Source organism: Callithrix jacchus, chromosome 3, assembly GCF_049354715.1.
Source record: "Callithrix jacchus isolate 240 chromosome 3, calJac240_pri, whole genome shotgun sequence".
Lineage (NCBI taxonomy): Eukaryota > Metazoa > Chordata > Mammalia > Primates > Cebidae > Callithrix > Callithrix jacchus.
Genome location: NC_133504.1, coordinates 109606983 through 109625582, shown reverse-complemented (window position 1 = coordinate 109625582; position 18600 = coordinate 109606983). Strand labels below are relative to the sequence as shown.

General features: G+C 41.0%; 1 protein-coding gene across 2 annotated transcripts in view; it reads left to right on the top strand.

Moving 5' to 3' along the window:
• Window positions 1-18600, top strand: part of PKD2 (polycystin 2, transient receptor potential cation channel) — a 74880-nt gene that overhangs the window by 16279 nt on the left and 40001 nt on the right. For both annotated transcript variants that reach the window (XM_017970427.4, XM_002745606.6), the window contains exons 3-4: window positions 12909-13042; window positions 14910-15160. In XM_017970427.4, coding sequence (XP_017825916.2) covers window positions 12909-13042; window positions 14910-15160 — 385 coding nt within the window. The remainder of the gene's footprint in view (window positions 1-12908; window positions 13043-14909; window positions 15161-18600) is intronic.

Here is an 18600-nt window from a genome sequence, read left to right as displayed (position 1 = left end):
GTCATACAGTAGTAGTATTAAGAAGTTATTCTTGCTAAATATTGTTCAGAATGGCAGAATTATCTCAGTTAGTTCTAAGAGCTATAGTTTCAAATTGTTTGAGCTCAGACTCAGATTTATTTGGAGCAGTTAACTGCTCACCAAGAGCTTATTTTTCATCTTACCAATGAAAGTTTTGTTCCCGTCTTTTAAAAATCAGTCCACTTAACCAAGAGAATAAACCTGACATGAGAATTAGGTAATCCCACTTTCTCTGTAATTCAGGATTTATTCTTACTTGAAACCTGAGAGTTGCTATGAATTCACCATTAAAATACTTATTAATATACATGGATTACTGTTATAAATAGCAATAGTCTTGCTATTCTGTGAGTTAGGTATTGAAGTTAAAGGAATAAAGAATATTTAGAAGATCTTTGAAAACAATGGCTGGGCATGGTGGCTCAGCACTTTGGGAGGCCAAGGCAGGTAGATCACTTGAGGTTAGGAGTTTGAGACCAGCCTGGGGAACATGACAAGATCTCATTTCTACAAAATATGCAAAAACTAGTTGGACATGGTGGCATACACCTATAATTCCAGCTACTCGGGAGGCTGGAGCATGAGAATCACTTGAACCCCGGAGGCAATTGTAGTGAGCCAAGATTGCACCACTGCACTCTAGCCTGGGCAATAGAGTGAGACTCTGTCTCAAAAAAAAAAAAAAAAAAAAAAAAAAAGAAAGTAAAGAAAAAAAATGGAAAGAAGGTATTTGGTGAATATGTGATAAAAATATATTTGCTATTTCCTTTTTCTGTGCTCTCTACTCATTCTATAAAATTGAGTAAAAAATCTACAAGTTTAAACACAATAATAGAAATCACAAAAGTTAGTTGAGTCAACATAGAAATGTAGTATTTCTATATGTCAAAGAAATAGGCAGCATTAAAAAGCAGAAAGCAATTGCAAAGAATGATTATAAGAAACATCACAAAGCGTTAATATGTTAACACGTTTGAAACTTGAAAATCACTGAGAAAAAGAGTAGACTTCCATAAATGTTTTACAGAGTAGAAAAAATAGGCCAGACACAGTGGCTCATGCCTGTAATCCCAGCACTTTGGGAGGTTAAGGTGGGTGGATCACAAGTTCAGGAGTTGAAGATCAGCCTGGTCAAGATGGTGAAACCTTATCTCTACTAAAAAATTCAAAAATTAGTGAGGCATGGTGGCAGGCACCTGTAAACCCAGCTACTTGGGAGACTGAGGCAAAGAATTGCTTGAACTCAGGAGGCGGAGGTTGCAGTGAACCGAGATCACGCCACTGCACTCTAGCCTGGGTGACAGAGCAAGACTCCATCTCAAAAAGACAAAGAAAAAATAATTCATATGTAGACACAGTGGCTCATTCCTATAATCCCAGTACTTTAGGAAGCCACGTTGAGAGGATCACTTAAGGCTGGGAGTTCAAGGCCAGCCTGGGCAACATAGCAAGACCTTGTCTCTATTAAAAATTTTAAAATTAGCATGGTGGCACACACCTGTAGTCCCAGTTACTTGGTAGCCTGAGGCAGGTGGATTGCTTGAGCCCAAGTGTGAGGCTGCAGTGAGCCATGATTGCACTACTGCACTCTAGCCTGAGCTATAGAGTGAGAACTAGTGTCAAAAAGGTAAAAAAATAAAAATTAGCTTGGTATAATGACACATGCCTATAGTCCCAGCTACTCAGAAGGCTGAGGCAAGAGAATCACTTGAGCCTGAGAGATGGAGATGGCAGTATGCCATGATCATGCCACTGCATTCCAGCCTGGGTGACAGAGTGAGACCCTGTCTCAAAAATAAATAAAATTAAATTAAAATAAAGAAAATTTATTCAAATAGGAAATAAATAGGTTTGGCTCTGTGTCCCCACCCAAATCTCATCTCCAATTGTAATCCCCATGTATTGAGGGAGGTTTCTGGTGGGAGATGATTGGATCATGGGGGTGGTTTCCCCCATGCTGTTCTCATGATAGTGAGTGAGTTCTCATGAGGTCTGGTTGTTTGGTAGGTGTCTGGCACTTCCCCCTTCTTTTTCTCTGTCCTGCTGCCTTGTGAAGAAAGTGCTTCCTTCTTTGCCTTCTGCCATGATTATAAGTTTCCTGAGGCCTCCCCAGCCATTCAGAACTGTAAGTCAATTAAACCGCTTTCCTCTATAAATTACCCAGTCTCAGACAGTTTTTTTATAGCAGTGTGAAAATGGAGTAATACAGAGACTTGGTACCAGGAGTTGGGTACAACTATAAAGATAACCCGAAAATATGGAAGCAACTCTGGAACTGGGTAACAGGTAGGGTTGGAACAGTTTGGAGGGCTCAGAAAAAGACAGAAAGATGTGGGAAAGTTTGGAATTTCCTAGAGAATTGTTGAATGACTTTCACCAATATGCTGATAGTGATACGGATAATGAAGTTCATGCTAAGATGATCTCAGATGGAGATGAGTAACTTACCGGCTACTGGAGCAAACATCACTCTTGCTATGTGTTAGCAAAGAGACTGGCAGCATTTTGGCCCTGCCCTAGAGATCTGTGGAACTTTGAACTTGAGAGAGATGATTTAGAATAACTGGGAGTGGAAATTTCTAAACAGCAAAGCATTCAAGATGTGACCTGGCTTTTCCTGAAAGCATACAGTTATATGTGCTTTCAAAGAGATGGTTTAAAATTGGAACTTATGTTTAAAGGGGAAGCAGAGTCCAACAAGAGTTTGGGGAGCTTGCAGCCTGACCACGTGGTAGAAAAGAAAAAGCCATTTTCTGGGGAAAAATTCAAGCTGGCTACAGAAATTTGCATAAGTAATGAGGAGCTGAATGTTAATCACCAAGACAATGGAGAAAATGTCTCCAAGACATTACAGAAATCTTCAAGGCAACCCTTGCATCATAGGCTTGGAGGCCTAAGAGGTAAAAATGGTTTTGTGGGCCCAACTGCTGTTTGCAGCCTTGGGACATGGCACCCTGTGTTCCAGCCACTCCAGCACCAGCTGTGGCTAAAAGGAACCAAGGTACAGCTCAGACCATTGCTTCAGAGGGTGCAAGTTCCAAGCATTGGCAGCTTCCATGTGGTGTTCGGCCTGTGGGTGCACAGAAAACAAGAGTTGAGCTTTGGGAGCCTCTGCCCAGATTTCAGAGGATGTTTGGAAACACCTTGATGTCTAGGCAGAAGTCTGCTGCAGGGGCAGAACCTTCATGGAGAACCCCTACTAGGGCAATGCAGAGGGGAAATGTGGGGTTGGAACTCCCACACAAAGTCCCCACTGGAGCACTGCCTCATGGAACTATGAGAAAAGGACCACTATTTTCCAGACCCCAAAATGGTAGATCCACCAACAGATTGCATTCTGTAATTAGAAAAGCTGCAGACACTTAATGCCAGCCTGTGAAAGCAGCTGCAGGGGCTGTACCCTGCATCGCCAGAGGTGGAGCTGTCCAAGACCATGAGAGCCCACCCCTTGCATTAGCATGCCCTGGATGTGAGACAGGCAATTAAAGGAGATTCTGGAGCTTTAAGATTTAATGAATGCCCTGTGGAGTTTCAGACTTGAATGGGTTTCAGACTCCTTTGTTTTGGCCAGTTTCTCCCATTTGGAATGGGAACATTTACCCAATGTCTGGACCCCCATTGTATCTTGGAACTAACTAACTTGCTTCTGATTTTACAGGCTTATAAGCAGAAGGGACTTAACTTGTCTCAGATGAGACTTTGGGCTCGGACTTTTGAGTTAATGCTGGAAAGAATTAAGACATTGGGGAACTGTTGGGAAGGCATATTTGGTTTTGAAATGTGAGAAGGACATGAGATTTGGGAGGAGCCAGGGGGAGAATGCTATGGCTTGGCTCTGTGTCTCCACCCCAATCTCATCTCCAGTTGTAATCCCCATGTGTCAAGGGAGGGACCTGATGGGAGGTGACTAGATCATGGGGGCAGTTTCCCCCATGCTGTTTGCATGATAGTGAGAGAGTTCTCATGAGATCTGGTTGTTTGGTAAGTGTCTTTCACTTTCCCCTTCTCCCTCTCTCTCCTGGTGCCTTGTGAAGAAGATACTTGCTTCTCCTTTGGCGTCCTCCACAACTGTAAGTTTCCTGAGGTCTCCCTAGCCATTCACAACCGTTAGTCAAAAACCTCTTTCCTTTATAAATTACCCATTCTCAGGTAGTTCTTTATAGCAGTGTGAAAATGGACTAATACAGAAAGTATTTAAATTTAAACTCACTAGTATACAAGGAAATAATGAAAACGGAGAAATGAACAACAAAATCATAGTACAACGTGGTATGTACTAGGACAGGAATAGCCCAAAGAAATCTATGTATTTCCATTTATTTATTTCTGAAAGAAGGAAACTTTGCCTTTATATTCTAAAGAAGAAAGCAATATGTTATTTTACTTGTAAAAATCTTACAAGGATACACTAGTCTAAATATAGTTTTCCTAATTTGCCAGGGAATCCATGAAGATCAAGTTGATAACAAGATCAGTGAAGTAAAGGTCAGTTTATCTCACAGCAGCTGCAGGCTAATTCCATTTCCAGTGAAAAACGTCCTGATAGCTCCCCACATATCTTTTCACAACAATCAGTTTTAGTCTTAAGATAACAGGTTGCAATCCATGAGAAGTAACTATTAAGCCTTCAACTATGGCTGGAGGGCTCCTCGTCCTTTCTGATAAATTGACTGGACAAAAACTCAATTTTAAAATGACAAGAAATAGAAGATGTATAGATGTATTTTAAATGTGACGAAAATGGGTTGTGAAAACATATGACACAATATCCAAAAATACTGGCAACACAGTACACTGTAGAGTATTGGTTATTTTACCCTTGCAATCGCGTGGCTGAGCTTACTGCCACTGCTTAGCATTGCAAGAGCATCAAACGCATCAAACTGCTATCACTAGCCTGGGAAAAGATCAAAATTCAAAATTCTAAGTACTGTTTCTACTGAATGCTTATCACTTTTGCACCATTTTAAGTCAAAAAATCAGTAAGTTGAACCATCATATGTCCAAGATTATCTGTATGTACATATTATACATCTTTCTCTGACTTTGAAAACAAAATAATACTAGCCAATACTCACATTCTCAAAAGCACTTGTGTCAACAGTCTTTACCCCTTAAAGATTTTCCTCACAATTTTATAATTGTTACTTACAGTTTTCTTTGAAATTTTAACCAAATCTGGATTAAAAGATTTGGGGGTTTTAGTGACTAAATTATTTCACAAACTCTCATTGATTCTGCAGTCTCACTTCTGCCTCCTAAAAAGCCCTTACCACGATCAGTGGGGATGGCTCTTTTCAGCCTCTTCCTGCCTATTTGGTTTAGTGGTGTTTGGCATTCCAGGACTCTTCCCTCTTTGGCCTTCATATCTCCCTTTCTTCCTGTGTTCCTCCTTGCTGTGTTCACTTGCTTTTGCTTTTCTTTCTTGCTTTCTGAAGCATGTTTACACAGCATCTTCTCTGATTGGCCCTGGGACGTTCTCTAGGTCTTTTTTTTTGAGACAGAGTCTCACTCTGTCATTGCCCAGGCTGGAGTGCAATGGCATGACCTTGGCACACTGCAACCTCCGCCTCCTGGGTCCAAGCAATTCTCCTGCCTCGGCCTCCTGAGTAGGTGGGATTATAGGCATACTCCATCACGCCCGGCTAATTTTTGTATTTTTAGTAGAGACAGGTTTCACCATATTGGTCAGGCTGGTCTCAAACTCCTGACCTTGTGATCTGCCTGCCTTGGCCTCCCAAAGTGATGGGATTACAGGTGTGAACCACTACACCTGGCCCTCTAGGTTATCTTTTCCACAGACAATGCTTCAATTAGTACTTACATGCCAGTGACTCCCACATCCCACTCATGAGCTCTAAACCTAGCACCAGCTTCTGCTGGACATCTGCAATGGGATCTCTCACAGGCCTCTCATTGGTAACATGCCCCAGCCTGAAGTCATCTCCCACCCATCCATCCAGCCATGCTCTCTAGCTCACTTGAATCCTGTATGTCATCCTAGATGCTTCCCTTCCTAGTCTTCTGTGATCACTCTGCCTCTTCAGAGGCTCTAGAACCTTCTTTCCTGTATCGCTCTTGTCTCTTGTTTAATCCTAATCATCTATTTCCTGACTTACTCATTCATTAAATTGTTTAGTAATTTAATTAAAAACAGATTTAGGCCCTGTCTTTAAATGTGGTAAGTGATACGAAAGGAGATGATTGGGGAAAAGGATTTCCCTATAAGGAAGGCCTCTCTGAAGCCTGAAGCAAGAATGAGAAAGAGTCAGAGGAAGAGGGAATTGTATGAATGAAGGCTCTGAGGCAGGAAAGCACTCAAATCATTCCAGAAACACTCAGAAACCAAGTGAAGCCAGTCTGGAGAACAGATCATCAGAGGAAGATGGAAAGGTGACCAGAGGAAGAGGGAAGGCCAAAGGGTAAGACCTGTAGTTCTGGGGGCCCTTGGTGAGGGATTTACAATAGGAAGCCATGGTTTAAGATGAGAGTGATAAGATTACTTTAAATTTTAAGATGACTCCAAATATGAACCACAGATTGGATGGGAGCTACTCTCCCTGTGTCTGGACTTTTTTTTTTTTTTGAGACGGAGTTTCGCTTTTGTTACCGAGGCTGGAGTGCAATGGTGTGATCTCGGCTCACCACAATCTCTGCCTCCTGGGTTCAGGCAATTCTCCTGCCTCAGCCTCCTGAGTAGCTGGGATTACAGGCGCACACCACCATGCCCAGCTACTTTTTTGTATTTTTAGTAGCAACGGGGTTTCACCACGTTGACCAGGATGGTCTCGATCTCTTGACCTCATGATCCACCTGCCTCGGCCTCCCAAAGTGCTGGGATTACAGACTTTTTAGAATTTCCAAGCACTGCTATTTGTGGAACCGGATTCATACAAGTCACTCTAACATTTATTTATGTATTTATTTGAGACAGAGTCTCTCCCTGTCACCCAGGCTGGAATGCAGTGGCATGAACTGCTCACTGCAGCTTGAGGGCTCAAGAGATCCTCCTGCCTCAGCCTTCCGTGTCACTGGGACCACAGACACACACCATCCAGCTTATTTTTTTTATTGTTTGTAGAAATGAGGTCTCATTTTGTTGCCCAGGCTGTTCTTGAACTCCTGGGCTCAAGTGATCCTCCTGAAATGTCCTCCCAAAGTGCTGGGATCACTCTTCCATTTAACATGCTATCTCACCCTCAAGATAAACTTTAAAATAAGATAATAGGCTGGCATTTTATTAAATGTGCTTCGTTTACTTCTTCAGAACTGCCACTCCCTGTAAACATCTGGTTCTTCAACCACATCAAACCACTTCTGATCTCAAAAAGCCTCAGTGCTTCGCATTTATATACTGATGGTCCCCAACTTATGATGGTTCAACTTATAATTTTTCAACCTTAGGGTGACATGAAAGTGATACACATTCTATAGAAACCATACTTTCAATTTTGAATTTTGGTCTTTTCCCAGGCTACCATACTCTATAGATGGAGCCGCAGCTCCCAGTCAGCCATCTGATCATGAGGGTAAGCGATCAGTACTCTACAGTGTATTGTACTGCCAGATGATTTTGCCCAACTAGCCTAACGTAAGTGTTCTAAACATGTTTAAGGTAGGCTAGGCCAAGCCGTGTTGTTCATTCAGTAGGTTGGATATATTAAATGCATTTTCAACTTACGATATTTTCAATTTACAATGGGTTTATCAAGATGTAACTCCACTATAAGTCAAGGATCATATTGTGTACTACTTTTGGTTTATAGAGTCCCTTCAAATGTTTGTTTTTATTTTATTTCCACTGCATCCCTGCATCGTGAGGGTACGATACGATACACAGCTAGCAAAGCAGTCAGGTTTCCTGTGCAAAGTGGTGGCTTCGTCTTGTGGCAGATAAGTTGGAATACTGCAGCCACGGCATCTTGGTTCTACTGTCTTTATATCTAGTACAGTTATGTTTTTACGGCATCTCTGTTCTTTGGCCCAAGAGTTATTAAGAGCGGGAAAAAATTTAATTTCTTAACAGATCTATATATGTTAAGTCATGTATTTAATTCAAACTCCTAATATTCCTAAGTAATTTCTGTCTACTTTCTCTGTCAAAGATTGAAAGATACAGGGTTTTAAGTTTCCAACTGCCATTGTAGTTTTGGTGATTCTTTTACTAACAGGTATTGCTCTGTATGTTTTGATGTTCTGTTATTCAGTACATAAGAATTCATTTCAGTTAAATCATTATGTATAGTATCCTTTACCAATGTAAAATAACCATTTAATCAAACTAAGTAATGTCCTCTGTCAGGTGATTATAATACCACTAAAACCTTTCAAAAAATATTTCGTCCCTGAAATATTTTCTCATTCATTGATTTTTAACTTTGGGTGGGTTTCTTACATCAGTTCTAGAGATGCATTTTAATCTTTTAACCAATATTTAAAACTTTGTCATTTAGTAAGAGTCTAAACCATTCACATTTCTTGCTTTTTTGTCAAATTTCTATTATTTTATATTTTCCTGTTAATTTTCTTTTTTTTTTTCTTTTGTTAGATAGAAATTTTTTTCTTTGCTTTTTTATCCTAGTGATTTGGAATTTATATAATATATACTATTCTGTAATACTCTTTGTTTTTAGTATTTGAACCCATATTTTTCAACATTATTAAGAATAAAAAGTATTTGTTGCTATTTTGAAATGATAGACCATGTTTTTAAGGCAACTTTTGTTAGTTCACATGCTGGTTGTTTGGTTATAGTTTCTTTCTTTCTTTTTTTTTTTGAGACAGGGTCTCACTCTTATCACCCAGGCTGGCATACAGTGATACGATCTCAGCTCACTGCAGCTTCAATCTCCTAGGCTCAAGTGATCCTCCCACCTCAGCCCCCAGAGTAGCTGGGATGACACATACACCCCACCACATCCTGTTAATCTTTTGTAGAGATAAGGTCACCCTTTTCCCCAACCTGGTCCCAAACTCCTGGGTTCAAGCGATCTGCCCATCTCGGCCTCCCAAAGTGCTGGGATTACAGGTGTGAGCCATCATACTTGGCCAATACTATGTTTTACTATATTTTGTTCTAGCCTATTTTATGGAAAACAGAAATTCAGAGGTTAAGACAAGGATTAAATAGCAGAAGAAAGGTGTGTACATATGTGCAGACGTATGTGTCCTTTACCTTAGACATTTTTTAATACTCGTCTCCTTTCTGGTCCTCATTTAAGGTTATCTATTTCATGTGGTAAGTTTTTCTTCACAATTCATTTCATGTAGAGAGTGAATGCTACCTTCCAAGTGGGCTTTCTCCAATTTCCCTCAGGGACTTAAAGGAGAAGTGATGTTAACTGTTTTATATTTCCATTGCATTTTACAGTGTGCAGATGTCTTCACATATATTTCTTCATTTGGACTTTACAAAAGCACTCGTTATTATTCTCACTTTCTAGATTCCAAAAGCAGGCTGAGAAGATTAAATAGTTGTCCAGGATCTCAAGACGAAAGACCCATAATCATGAACAGAGGCAAATGTTCAGGATGGAGGCAAGCCGAAACTCAAACCCATATCATTATGACTCCATTTCAGGGGTCTTTTAGCTGCCACCTGCATGGGCTCATGGTGTAGCTGACCATCAGAGTTTGAAGAGCTGTCACTCAAGTGTGCCATGGACTTGCCTGGGGCCTGGCACAGGAGAGGAACTGAATTAATGTTTTCTGATTAAATATCTGTTACAGGCTGGGTGCGGTGGCTCATGACTCAATCCCAGCACTTTGGGATGCCACGCAGGGAGGATCTCTTGAGCTCACAGGTTTGAGACCAGCCTGGGCAGTATGGTGAAACCCCATCTCTACAAAAAATTAAAAAATTAGCTTGGCATGGTGATGCGTGCCTGTATTCCCAGCTACTCGGGAAGCTGAGGTGGGAGGATCACTTGAGCCCAGGAGATAGAGGCTGCAGTGAGCTGAGATGGTGCCACTGCACTCCAACCTTGGCCATAGAGCCAGACCTTGTCTCAAAAAAAAAAAAGGCTAACGATATCCCCTCAAAGCTAGAAGGAATTGTTTGCCTGTCTGTCCAGCAGATGGTGCTACATAACCAAGGGAATCTGTTGCTTGCCCTTTGGTGAAGCTATTAAAGCCAATACAGATCCTAAGAATTTCAAAAGCAAAATTATGAGCGCTTAAGGAAACTAAAGAGATATCTTTTCAATTCAGTAGCTAAGATACTTATATCTACACACATATATACTTATGCCATGTTTATAAATAATATATAATAATTTATCAAAATTCCTTTTTAACAGTAATAACCACAATAAACCCGCAGGCTAAAAACTCCACAACAGTCTATACTAATCAGTCAATACAAAGTACATTCCAATTCCAAGTTAATTTGTAAGTAATCAACTTAATCGTTTGGTTAGCTCTGAGCAGCCTTCACTGCTTGCTCCTGTGTCATTTTCTTTCTCTCCTTGATTGACTGTAGACTCACAGAAGGCCTTTGCAGAGGACACTGTGCCCCTGTCCATCCTTTGTGGGAGTTGGCTAGGCAGCATGCTCCCCAGGAGATGCTACGAACTCCTCTTCTTGAGTGCAGAGATCACATCTTGTTCATCTTCATGCCCAATATCTTGTTCCATAAATATAAATGGATTAGAATTCTAAACTTTTATCTCAGCCCCAAGACAGTTCTGAGAGGTAACAAGTCATATAACCTCTCAAGAGGACTGTTCTTATCCTAATTACATTAGGTCATAGGATGACAGGTGAGGGAGCCAAACCCAGGGGACTGGAAATTATTCATATGTCTCTAGATACAGTATGCAAGTTGTGTGTATTATGTGTATTTGCTGCTTATTTGATTGCTTGAGATGAACACCCAAACACACTTGTGTTTGGATCATTATTACCTACCCCTCTTCTTAAATAATCTTAATTTCCTATGATGCTTGAAAGGGGAAGAGGGGCCAGGCATGGTGACTCATGCCCATAATCCCAGCACTTTGGGAGGCCAAGGCAGGTGTGTCACCTGAGGTCAGGAGTTCAAGACCAGACTGACCAAGATGGTGAAACCCTGTCTCTACTAAAAATAGAAAATTAGCTGGGCGTGGTAGCACATTCTTATAATCCCAGCTACTTGAAAGGCTGAGGTGGGAGAATCGCTTGAACCCAGTGAGCTGAGCTTGCTCCATTGCACTCCAGCCTGGGTGACAACAGTAAAACTCCATCTCAAAAAAAAAAAAAGTAAGGGAGTGGGGAGAAGAGGGCTACATGAAGGAAAGATTTACTAAACAGCACTTAATCCCAAGATGACTTCTATAGGTTTGAATATGATCCCTGAAAATTATTACAGGTTCAGGTAAGTATTAATCACAGGGGTATTCAGAACTGTGGTTTAGAAAAAGCATAGAACATGTTTCTTTCCCCTTGAAACATTTTATCAGCTAATTTTAGGAATTATAATATATTATACCTGCAATGATTAAAGTCCAGAATGAGACAGTACTTGGTAAAGTGCCAAAATTTATAATAGATGCATTATAGCAATCCAGTTAAGGAGGAAGAGCCACCATTATTAAACATTGGTTAAGTGTCAGCCACTGTACTAGATAAAATTTAGTTATTTTTATTTACACACCAAAAAAATCCATGGGATAGTTGGTTATCCCCATCTTACCAAAGAGAAAACTGAAGCTCATAAAGTTTAGGGAACTTGCACAGGTCACATAGCAAGTAAGGAGCATAGCCAAGAGTCAAACCCTGATCTCCTTTGGTCTACTAAACTTGTAAATGATCTTCAGACCCTGATCTCCTTTGGTCTACTAAACTTGTAAATGATCTTCAGACCCTGATCTCCTTTGGTCTACTAAGCTTGTAAATGATCGTCCGCCTCCTTCCAAGACGATTCGGTATAATCAGTAAATGTCCATGGCAGGGATGTAGTTCGAGTTATGGGTTCCATTCAAGATTTGATTTGTGGGTGGGAAGCAGATATGTCTGTGTCGATCAGCCTCCTAGAAGAAAGAGATGATGAACTCAAGTGGTGATTAAGGAAAGTTTAATGAAGGGACTATTTATAGAGATGTGGCGGGGTTAAGAGAACCAACAAGGGGAAGTAATGCACTAAGAAAAAGTTACCACCTCCAGGCTTGAGAGGACTGGGGGAAGGAGTGGATTGGGGGAGGGAGAGGATTGAGAGGATTGGGGGAGGGAGTGAACCCAGTATGGTTGTGAAGAAAGGGATTCCCTCAGCACCTTTGGCCAAGGTTAGAGTCTCCACTGCCAAATTGTATCCAGGTGGTGAGGGAATAGAGAATAGGGGTGGGGGAACAAACTGACCTCCATCTCCCCAAAGGGCAAAGGATTCTAGTACAGTTCATATAAGCCTCAAGGAACGTAACAGGGCAGAGAAGAATGGAGAATTGATCGAAGGAAACAAACAATGACTTGCCCGTGTTACTGCAGGGAAGTACGCAGTGTGCACAGCCAGAGGGTGGGGAGCCCAGCGTAGATATGCTGGGGCCTGTGCAGATCAGCCGCACTGGCATGGAGGGTCTGAGCCAAGATGTGGTGGAAGATGAAATTGAGTAGGCAGGTTGGAAGTCCTAAATGTCAATTAAACGTTCATGATCTTACTTTGATACTCAATAGTAAGCCAATTTTGTTTCACATAAGCCAGTATTAATATTACATATTTCTTTTATAAGCCAGAGATACAGGGAGATATCCTAGAAGAATGATAGGCAGAAGGAAGGCAAGGGAGAGAGAAGACTCTGTGTGGATATTTGTCCTAAATGTTTATCTACCAGGAACAATCCCTTTGTGAAGGCTGCTGGTGTGTAAATGTGTGCCTATTCCCTTGGGGAGTTCATTTGGATCTTTCTGTATTCCAGTGACCTATGGCATGATGAGTTCTAATGTGTACTACTATACCCGGATGATGTCACAGCTCTTCCTAGACACCCCCGTGTCCAAAACGGAGAAAACTAACTTTAAAACTCTGTCTTCAATGGAAGACTTCTGGAAGGTATTTGCAAATAACTTTGAAAGTACCTCTTTATCACAGAAAATTGTTCATTTGGCTTCATCAGTGTGAGACCTAAGTTATGGTGAGTTATTAGAAGTTACTGTTCCTACTCTCAAAGGGGATAAACTAACATTGATTGAGAACTTTGCCTGTGCCTTGCACTGTGCTGAGTGTTTTATACCTTACCTTATTTAATTTCTATAGTAACTTTATAGGGTAAGTACTAAGAGTATGCTCTAGTTTGTTAATGAGGAAAGTGAGATTTAGGATGCTTAAATGCATATGGTCACATGGCTAGGGAACAAGAAAGATTGATTTTTTTTCTAGCTACTTCTTTGTCCTAGTTTAGAAATCATTCCATGATTCAAGATTCAGTGAATATTTGTTGAGAATCTCCTAGAATGTAAGGCCAGTGAGGGCAGTGTGGTTCTTCTGCCTTGCTTCGCCTTTCATGTTTTGTCTCTTTGTTGGTGATAGTGTGTATCCCTGGCTCTTAGAGCAGTGCTTGATACAAAGTAAGACATTCTTTCAAAGGTTTGCTGTTAGTGGGGCTTGGTGGCTCAGGTCTGTAATCCCAACACTTTGGGAGGCCAAGGCAGGAGGATTGCTTGAGCCCAGGATTTCAAAACCAGCTCAGGCACAACATAGTAAGACTTCGTCTCTACGAAAAAATTAAAGAATTATCAGGGTGTGGTGGCACTTACCTGTAGTCCCAGCTACTCAGGAGGCTGAGGTGGGAGAATCGCTTGAGCAATTGTTTGAGGTCGAGGCTGCAGTGGCTGCAGCCATGACCATGCTATTGCATTCCAACCTGGGCAACAGTAAGACCCTGTCTCAAAAAAAAAAAAATCCAATAAAAAAACCCAAAACAAACAAAAGTCTGCTGTTGGAAAATTCAACCCAACCCAGCCCCTTCCCAAATTGTCACAAATTCCTAATAACAGTGTAAGCAATGAGTGATATCACAGGAAAAATATTATAGCTGATCTGAGGGATAAGGGGCTTGGAATTTAAGAAAATTGGAAGGGAAATTGAAAAGGAAATGATGATTTCTCCTTGGGGACATAGTTTCTAAAATTCTTACTAAACCCTGGGGTCAGAGCTGTTGATTTTAAGGATAGAGAGAGACAACTGGATCACAGGAACCTATTCATATATAAAAGTACTTGGCATCCAAAACCACACTTGTATAATATGAATCTTTCACCGGCTGAGTAGGGCAAATCAGTCTATCTCTGTTGATCATCTGATAATGATATAGCACACTGAGAAATAGGTCTGTCTTCCCTGCAGGCATAGCTGGCTGTACAAACTAACAAGAGACTTTCGTATACACATTTCTTTGTGATAAATTCCAGTCTCCAAAGGGACAAGGAGGGATTGAGAGTTTACTGTACAGCAAAACAGTCCGGACAGACAAAGGTCCACCAGATGCCAGGCTGGTAATCAAAACTATAGCCTTTTTCTCTAAACAAGTTTAGAACCATGATTATGTGGGTTTAATAAGTGATTTAATTACTTATTAAAGTAGGGAAAGTGGAGTTAATCATGACCCCACCTTTGTCCAAGAACAAAAATCAGAGCTGCCATGTATTAAGTACCCACGCTGTGCTAAGTGTAGTGACTACTCAAAAGATAGGTTTTCCAGATTCAGGAACCTTGGTTCAGAGGACCCAGCTCAAGACCTCATAGCTAACAAGTAACGGGGCAACATGCTATCCCAAATCTCTCTGACAACAAAATTCATTCTTATCACTCTACTGTTTACATAAAAGTTGCCAGATGCTTGGTTATGCAAATGTTCCAGATAGGAGCAAGACAGCTGCTGAGCTTGGAACTTTTTCAAACATGTTTCCTTTGCATTTAGTTCACAGAAGGCTCCTTATTGGATGGGCTGTACTGGAAGATGCAGCCCAGCAACCAGACTGAAGCTGACAACCGAAGTTTTATATTCTACGAGAACCTGCTGTTAGGGGTACCACGCATACGGCAACTCCGAGTCAGAAATGGCTCCTGCTCTATCCCCCAGGACTTAAGAGATGAAATTAAAGAGTGCTATGATGTCTACTCTGTCAGTAGTGAAGATAGGGCTCCCTTTGGGCCCCGAAATGGAACCGCGTAAGTATCTGAGTCATTGCCACTAGGTGATATTCCCTTATTCATTCTTTGACCTCCCACCATCATTCATTCATTCATTCATTCATTCCCTGACACCTTCACCAAGGTGAAAAGAAGTTCAATGACTCTTCAGTTCTTATATTTAAACCTTTGCCAACTTGACCATTGACTTCTCAAGTTTTCACTACTTTTTAACCCAGCTCAAGGCTAAAAGACTAAATCACTGACCATATGACCCACAGAAAGTTAATTATCTGAACCTTTGAAAATTTCATTTAAGATGCCCTGGGCCCTGGTTTTATAGGTCCAGTAACATCATCCACTAGGTTATTTAACAGCATGTTTTCTGGTACAGGAACTCCTTTTTTATGGATCTTACAAACAGGTTTTTGTTCAGAACGCAGTTATTTAATATGTAAGCTTGTGAGACAGTGTTCTGTTGGGTTTAAAGCCCATTTTTCTCAAATGTTTGAGACTTTAAGTATATATTTATGCATATGCATATTTACAGGGGCTTTTTGTGCACTTTAGTACCCATACTTAAACATCTTGTGTATTAACGGAGGGCATTTACTATTTTAGAAGTATTGTAGTTATTATAAAGAAATGAAAAGACCTCCCAGGCTGTTTCAAGGTGGGCCTTTTGGAATTGCTGTCCCTGGGTACATCAGTAGTCAGAGTGATCCTCTAAGTTTTGCTCAGCTAATTATGTCGGTTCATCTAGGTTTGTTTCTTGGAAACCCAGTTGCACAGAATCCACATTTGTTACTATACAATGGGCCATCACCTTTACTGTTAGTATATTCTTCATGTACCATCCATTGTATACTCTATTTTATGCCAGGACCCATAAGAAACACATTTAGTAAAAATTCAGGTTGGGCACAGTTTCTTACGCTTGTAATCCCAGCACTTTGGAAGGCCAAGTGGGCGGATCACTTGAGGTCAGGAGTTCAAGACCAGCCTGGCCAACATGGTGGAACCTGTCTCTACTAAAAATACAAAAATTAGCTGGGTGTGGTAGCATGTGTCTATAGTCCCAGCTACTCAGAAGGCTGAGGCAGGAGAATCACTTGAACCCGAGAGTTAGAAGTTGCAGTGATCTGAGATCTCACCACTACACTCTAGCCTGGGCAACAGAGCAAGACTCTGTCTCAAAAAAAAAAAAAAAAGAAACAAATTTAGTAAAAATGCAGAGCTTTAGAAGAAAAGAACTAAAAAATCTCAAAGGACATTATCATCCAAGTTATGATAGTGATTTCGCTTTTAAAAAAAAATTATTAGAGATGGAGTCTCATGATGTTGCCCAGGCAGGACTCAAACTCCTGGGCACAAGAAATCCTCCAGCCTCAGCCTCCCAGGTAGCTGGGACTATGGGAACATGCCACCATGCCCACCTTTATTTTGTTTTTTAATGTGCCTTTTTATAGTTCCCACAAAGCATAAGCATGCCATCATCTATGGTACCCTTCCAATATTCAATTTATCTCACATCATTAATAAGATAAATCTATACAGCCACTACTCTGTGCCAGACATTATTTAAGAAGTTATTTAACACATTTTCTCATCTGCCTTCACAAAACAACTCTAAAATAGGTATCATCTCATTTTATGGATTAAAAAACTGGGGCTCACTTGTCCAAAGTCATAGCTAACAAATGGAATATAGCCAAGATTTAAGCAGCCTGACCCCAAAGCCCGTGTTTCTTCCACTAACCTACTTCCATATTAATTTATCTTCCATATTAATTATGTTGTTAGGGTGGCTTCTTTGATGCCCTCAGCTCCCTAGCAGTATTCAAGCTTCCTGATTTTATTTTGTTGACGGCTATATTCTAAAAGCTTGAACAATGCTTCATATGTAAAGATCCTAATAAATATGTGTGTTGGATGCACATATGAATGAGTGATTTCTACTCCACGGTGGATTGCCAAAGGGGACCTTTCCTGTCATATCTAAACCATCCGTTTATTCTTTTACATTCTTAAGTCACTCCCATTTCTTCTTCCTTTCAACTCCAAACTTCTTGGAAGAATAGGATTCATTTTCCACTTCCATTTCCTTACCCTTGATTCACCTCTTAAAGCTTAGGTTCTTGCTTTTGACATCTCACCTGGAAGCTACCAGGGACCTTTAGTTAGCAAATCCACTGAACAAATTTCAATCTTTATCCCCTTCATCCTGTCTGCTGAAAGTGACAGTGTTGACTGCTCATTCTTTTGACTTCCATGAAGGACTCTATACTTTGGGTTCTTTTAACTCTGAAACCCCTTTCTCTCACTTCTTGTCTCTTATTCCCAGGTTCTATATTCATGTGTCCATCTTTTCTTTCTTGACTCTCTTTCCCTTGATATTCAGATGGCTTCCACTGGCATCTTTATTTGGTGACTTATCATTTCTTTAACAATGTGCCAGACATGTTCCCATTGCTAGAAGTCCCCCTCTTCTAGCAGTGCCCTTGATGCTAGAGAAACAAAGCAGCCGTAAACAGAAGCAAACATCCTGTTTTCACAGAGCTTTCATTCTAGTGATACAAGACACATCTCTATTCCACCTGGATGTCCCACAGCTCTTGTGATTCAGTGTGCTCCAAACTAAACTCATCGTTTTCTTATAGAATCTGCTCTTCCTTTTAAAGCACTGCCATCTCCCCATTGCCTTAAAAGAGACTCCGGAGTCATTTTTGAGCCATGTTTCCTCCTTACCCCAACTTCCAAATCAATGGCCAAGTTCTGCTGGCAGTCACTGCGGTGACACTGTCTCACTCCTTCCTTTCCCTTCCCACCTTCACTGAGTGAGTTCAGGCCTCATTTCCTCTTGGTTATTGCAGACGTTGCTAATGGAGCCATGTCAGGGATCCCTAGGACCACCCCCAGGTTCAGTGATTCACTAGAAGGACTCAGCATAGAGGCATCCTCAGAACTTTCCCTTCAGGGACTCCTTCTTGTTTGCCCTTCACAAGCTGACCGCAGACCACCGTTCTTTATCATACAGGAGCCAAACTGAACTACTTGCTGGGCTGCTTATACGTCTTCTCTTGAGCAATGGCTCACAGTTGCAAATGCCCTTCCCATTTGTATTAAACTATTCTCACTCTGCTGATAAAGACATTCCCGAGACTGGGCAATTTACCAAAGAAAGAGGTTTAATGGACTTACAGTTCCACATGGCTGGGGAGGCCTCATAATCATGGCGGAAGGCAAGCAGGAACAAGTCTCATCTTACATGGATGGCAGCAGGCAAAGAGAGCTTGTGCAGGGAAACTCCCCCTTATAAAACCGTCAGATCTCATGAGACTTACTCACTATCACGAGATTAGCATGGGAAAAATGTGCCCCCTTGGTTCAGTTACCTCCTACCAGGTTTCTCTCACAAAATGTGGGAATTGTGAGAGTTATAATTCAAGATGAGATTTGGGTGGGGACTACAGCCAAAT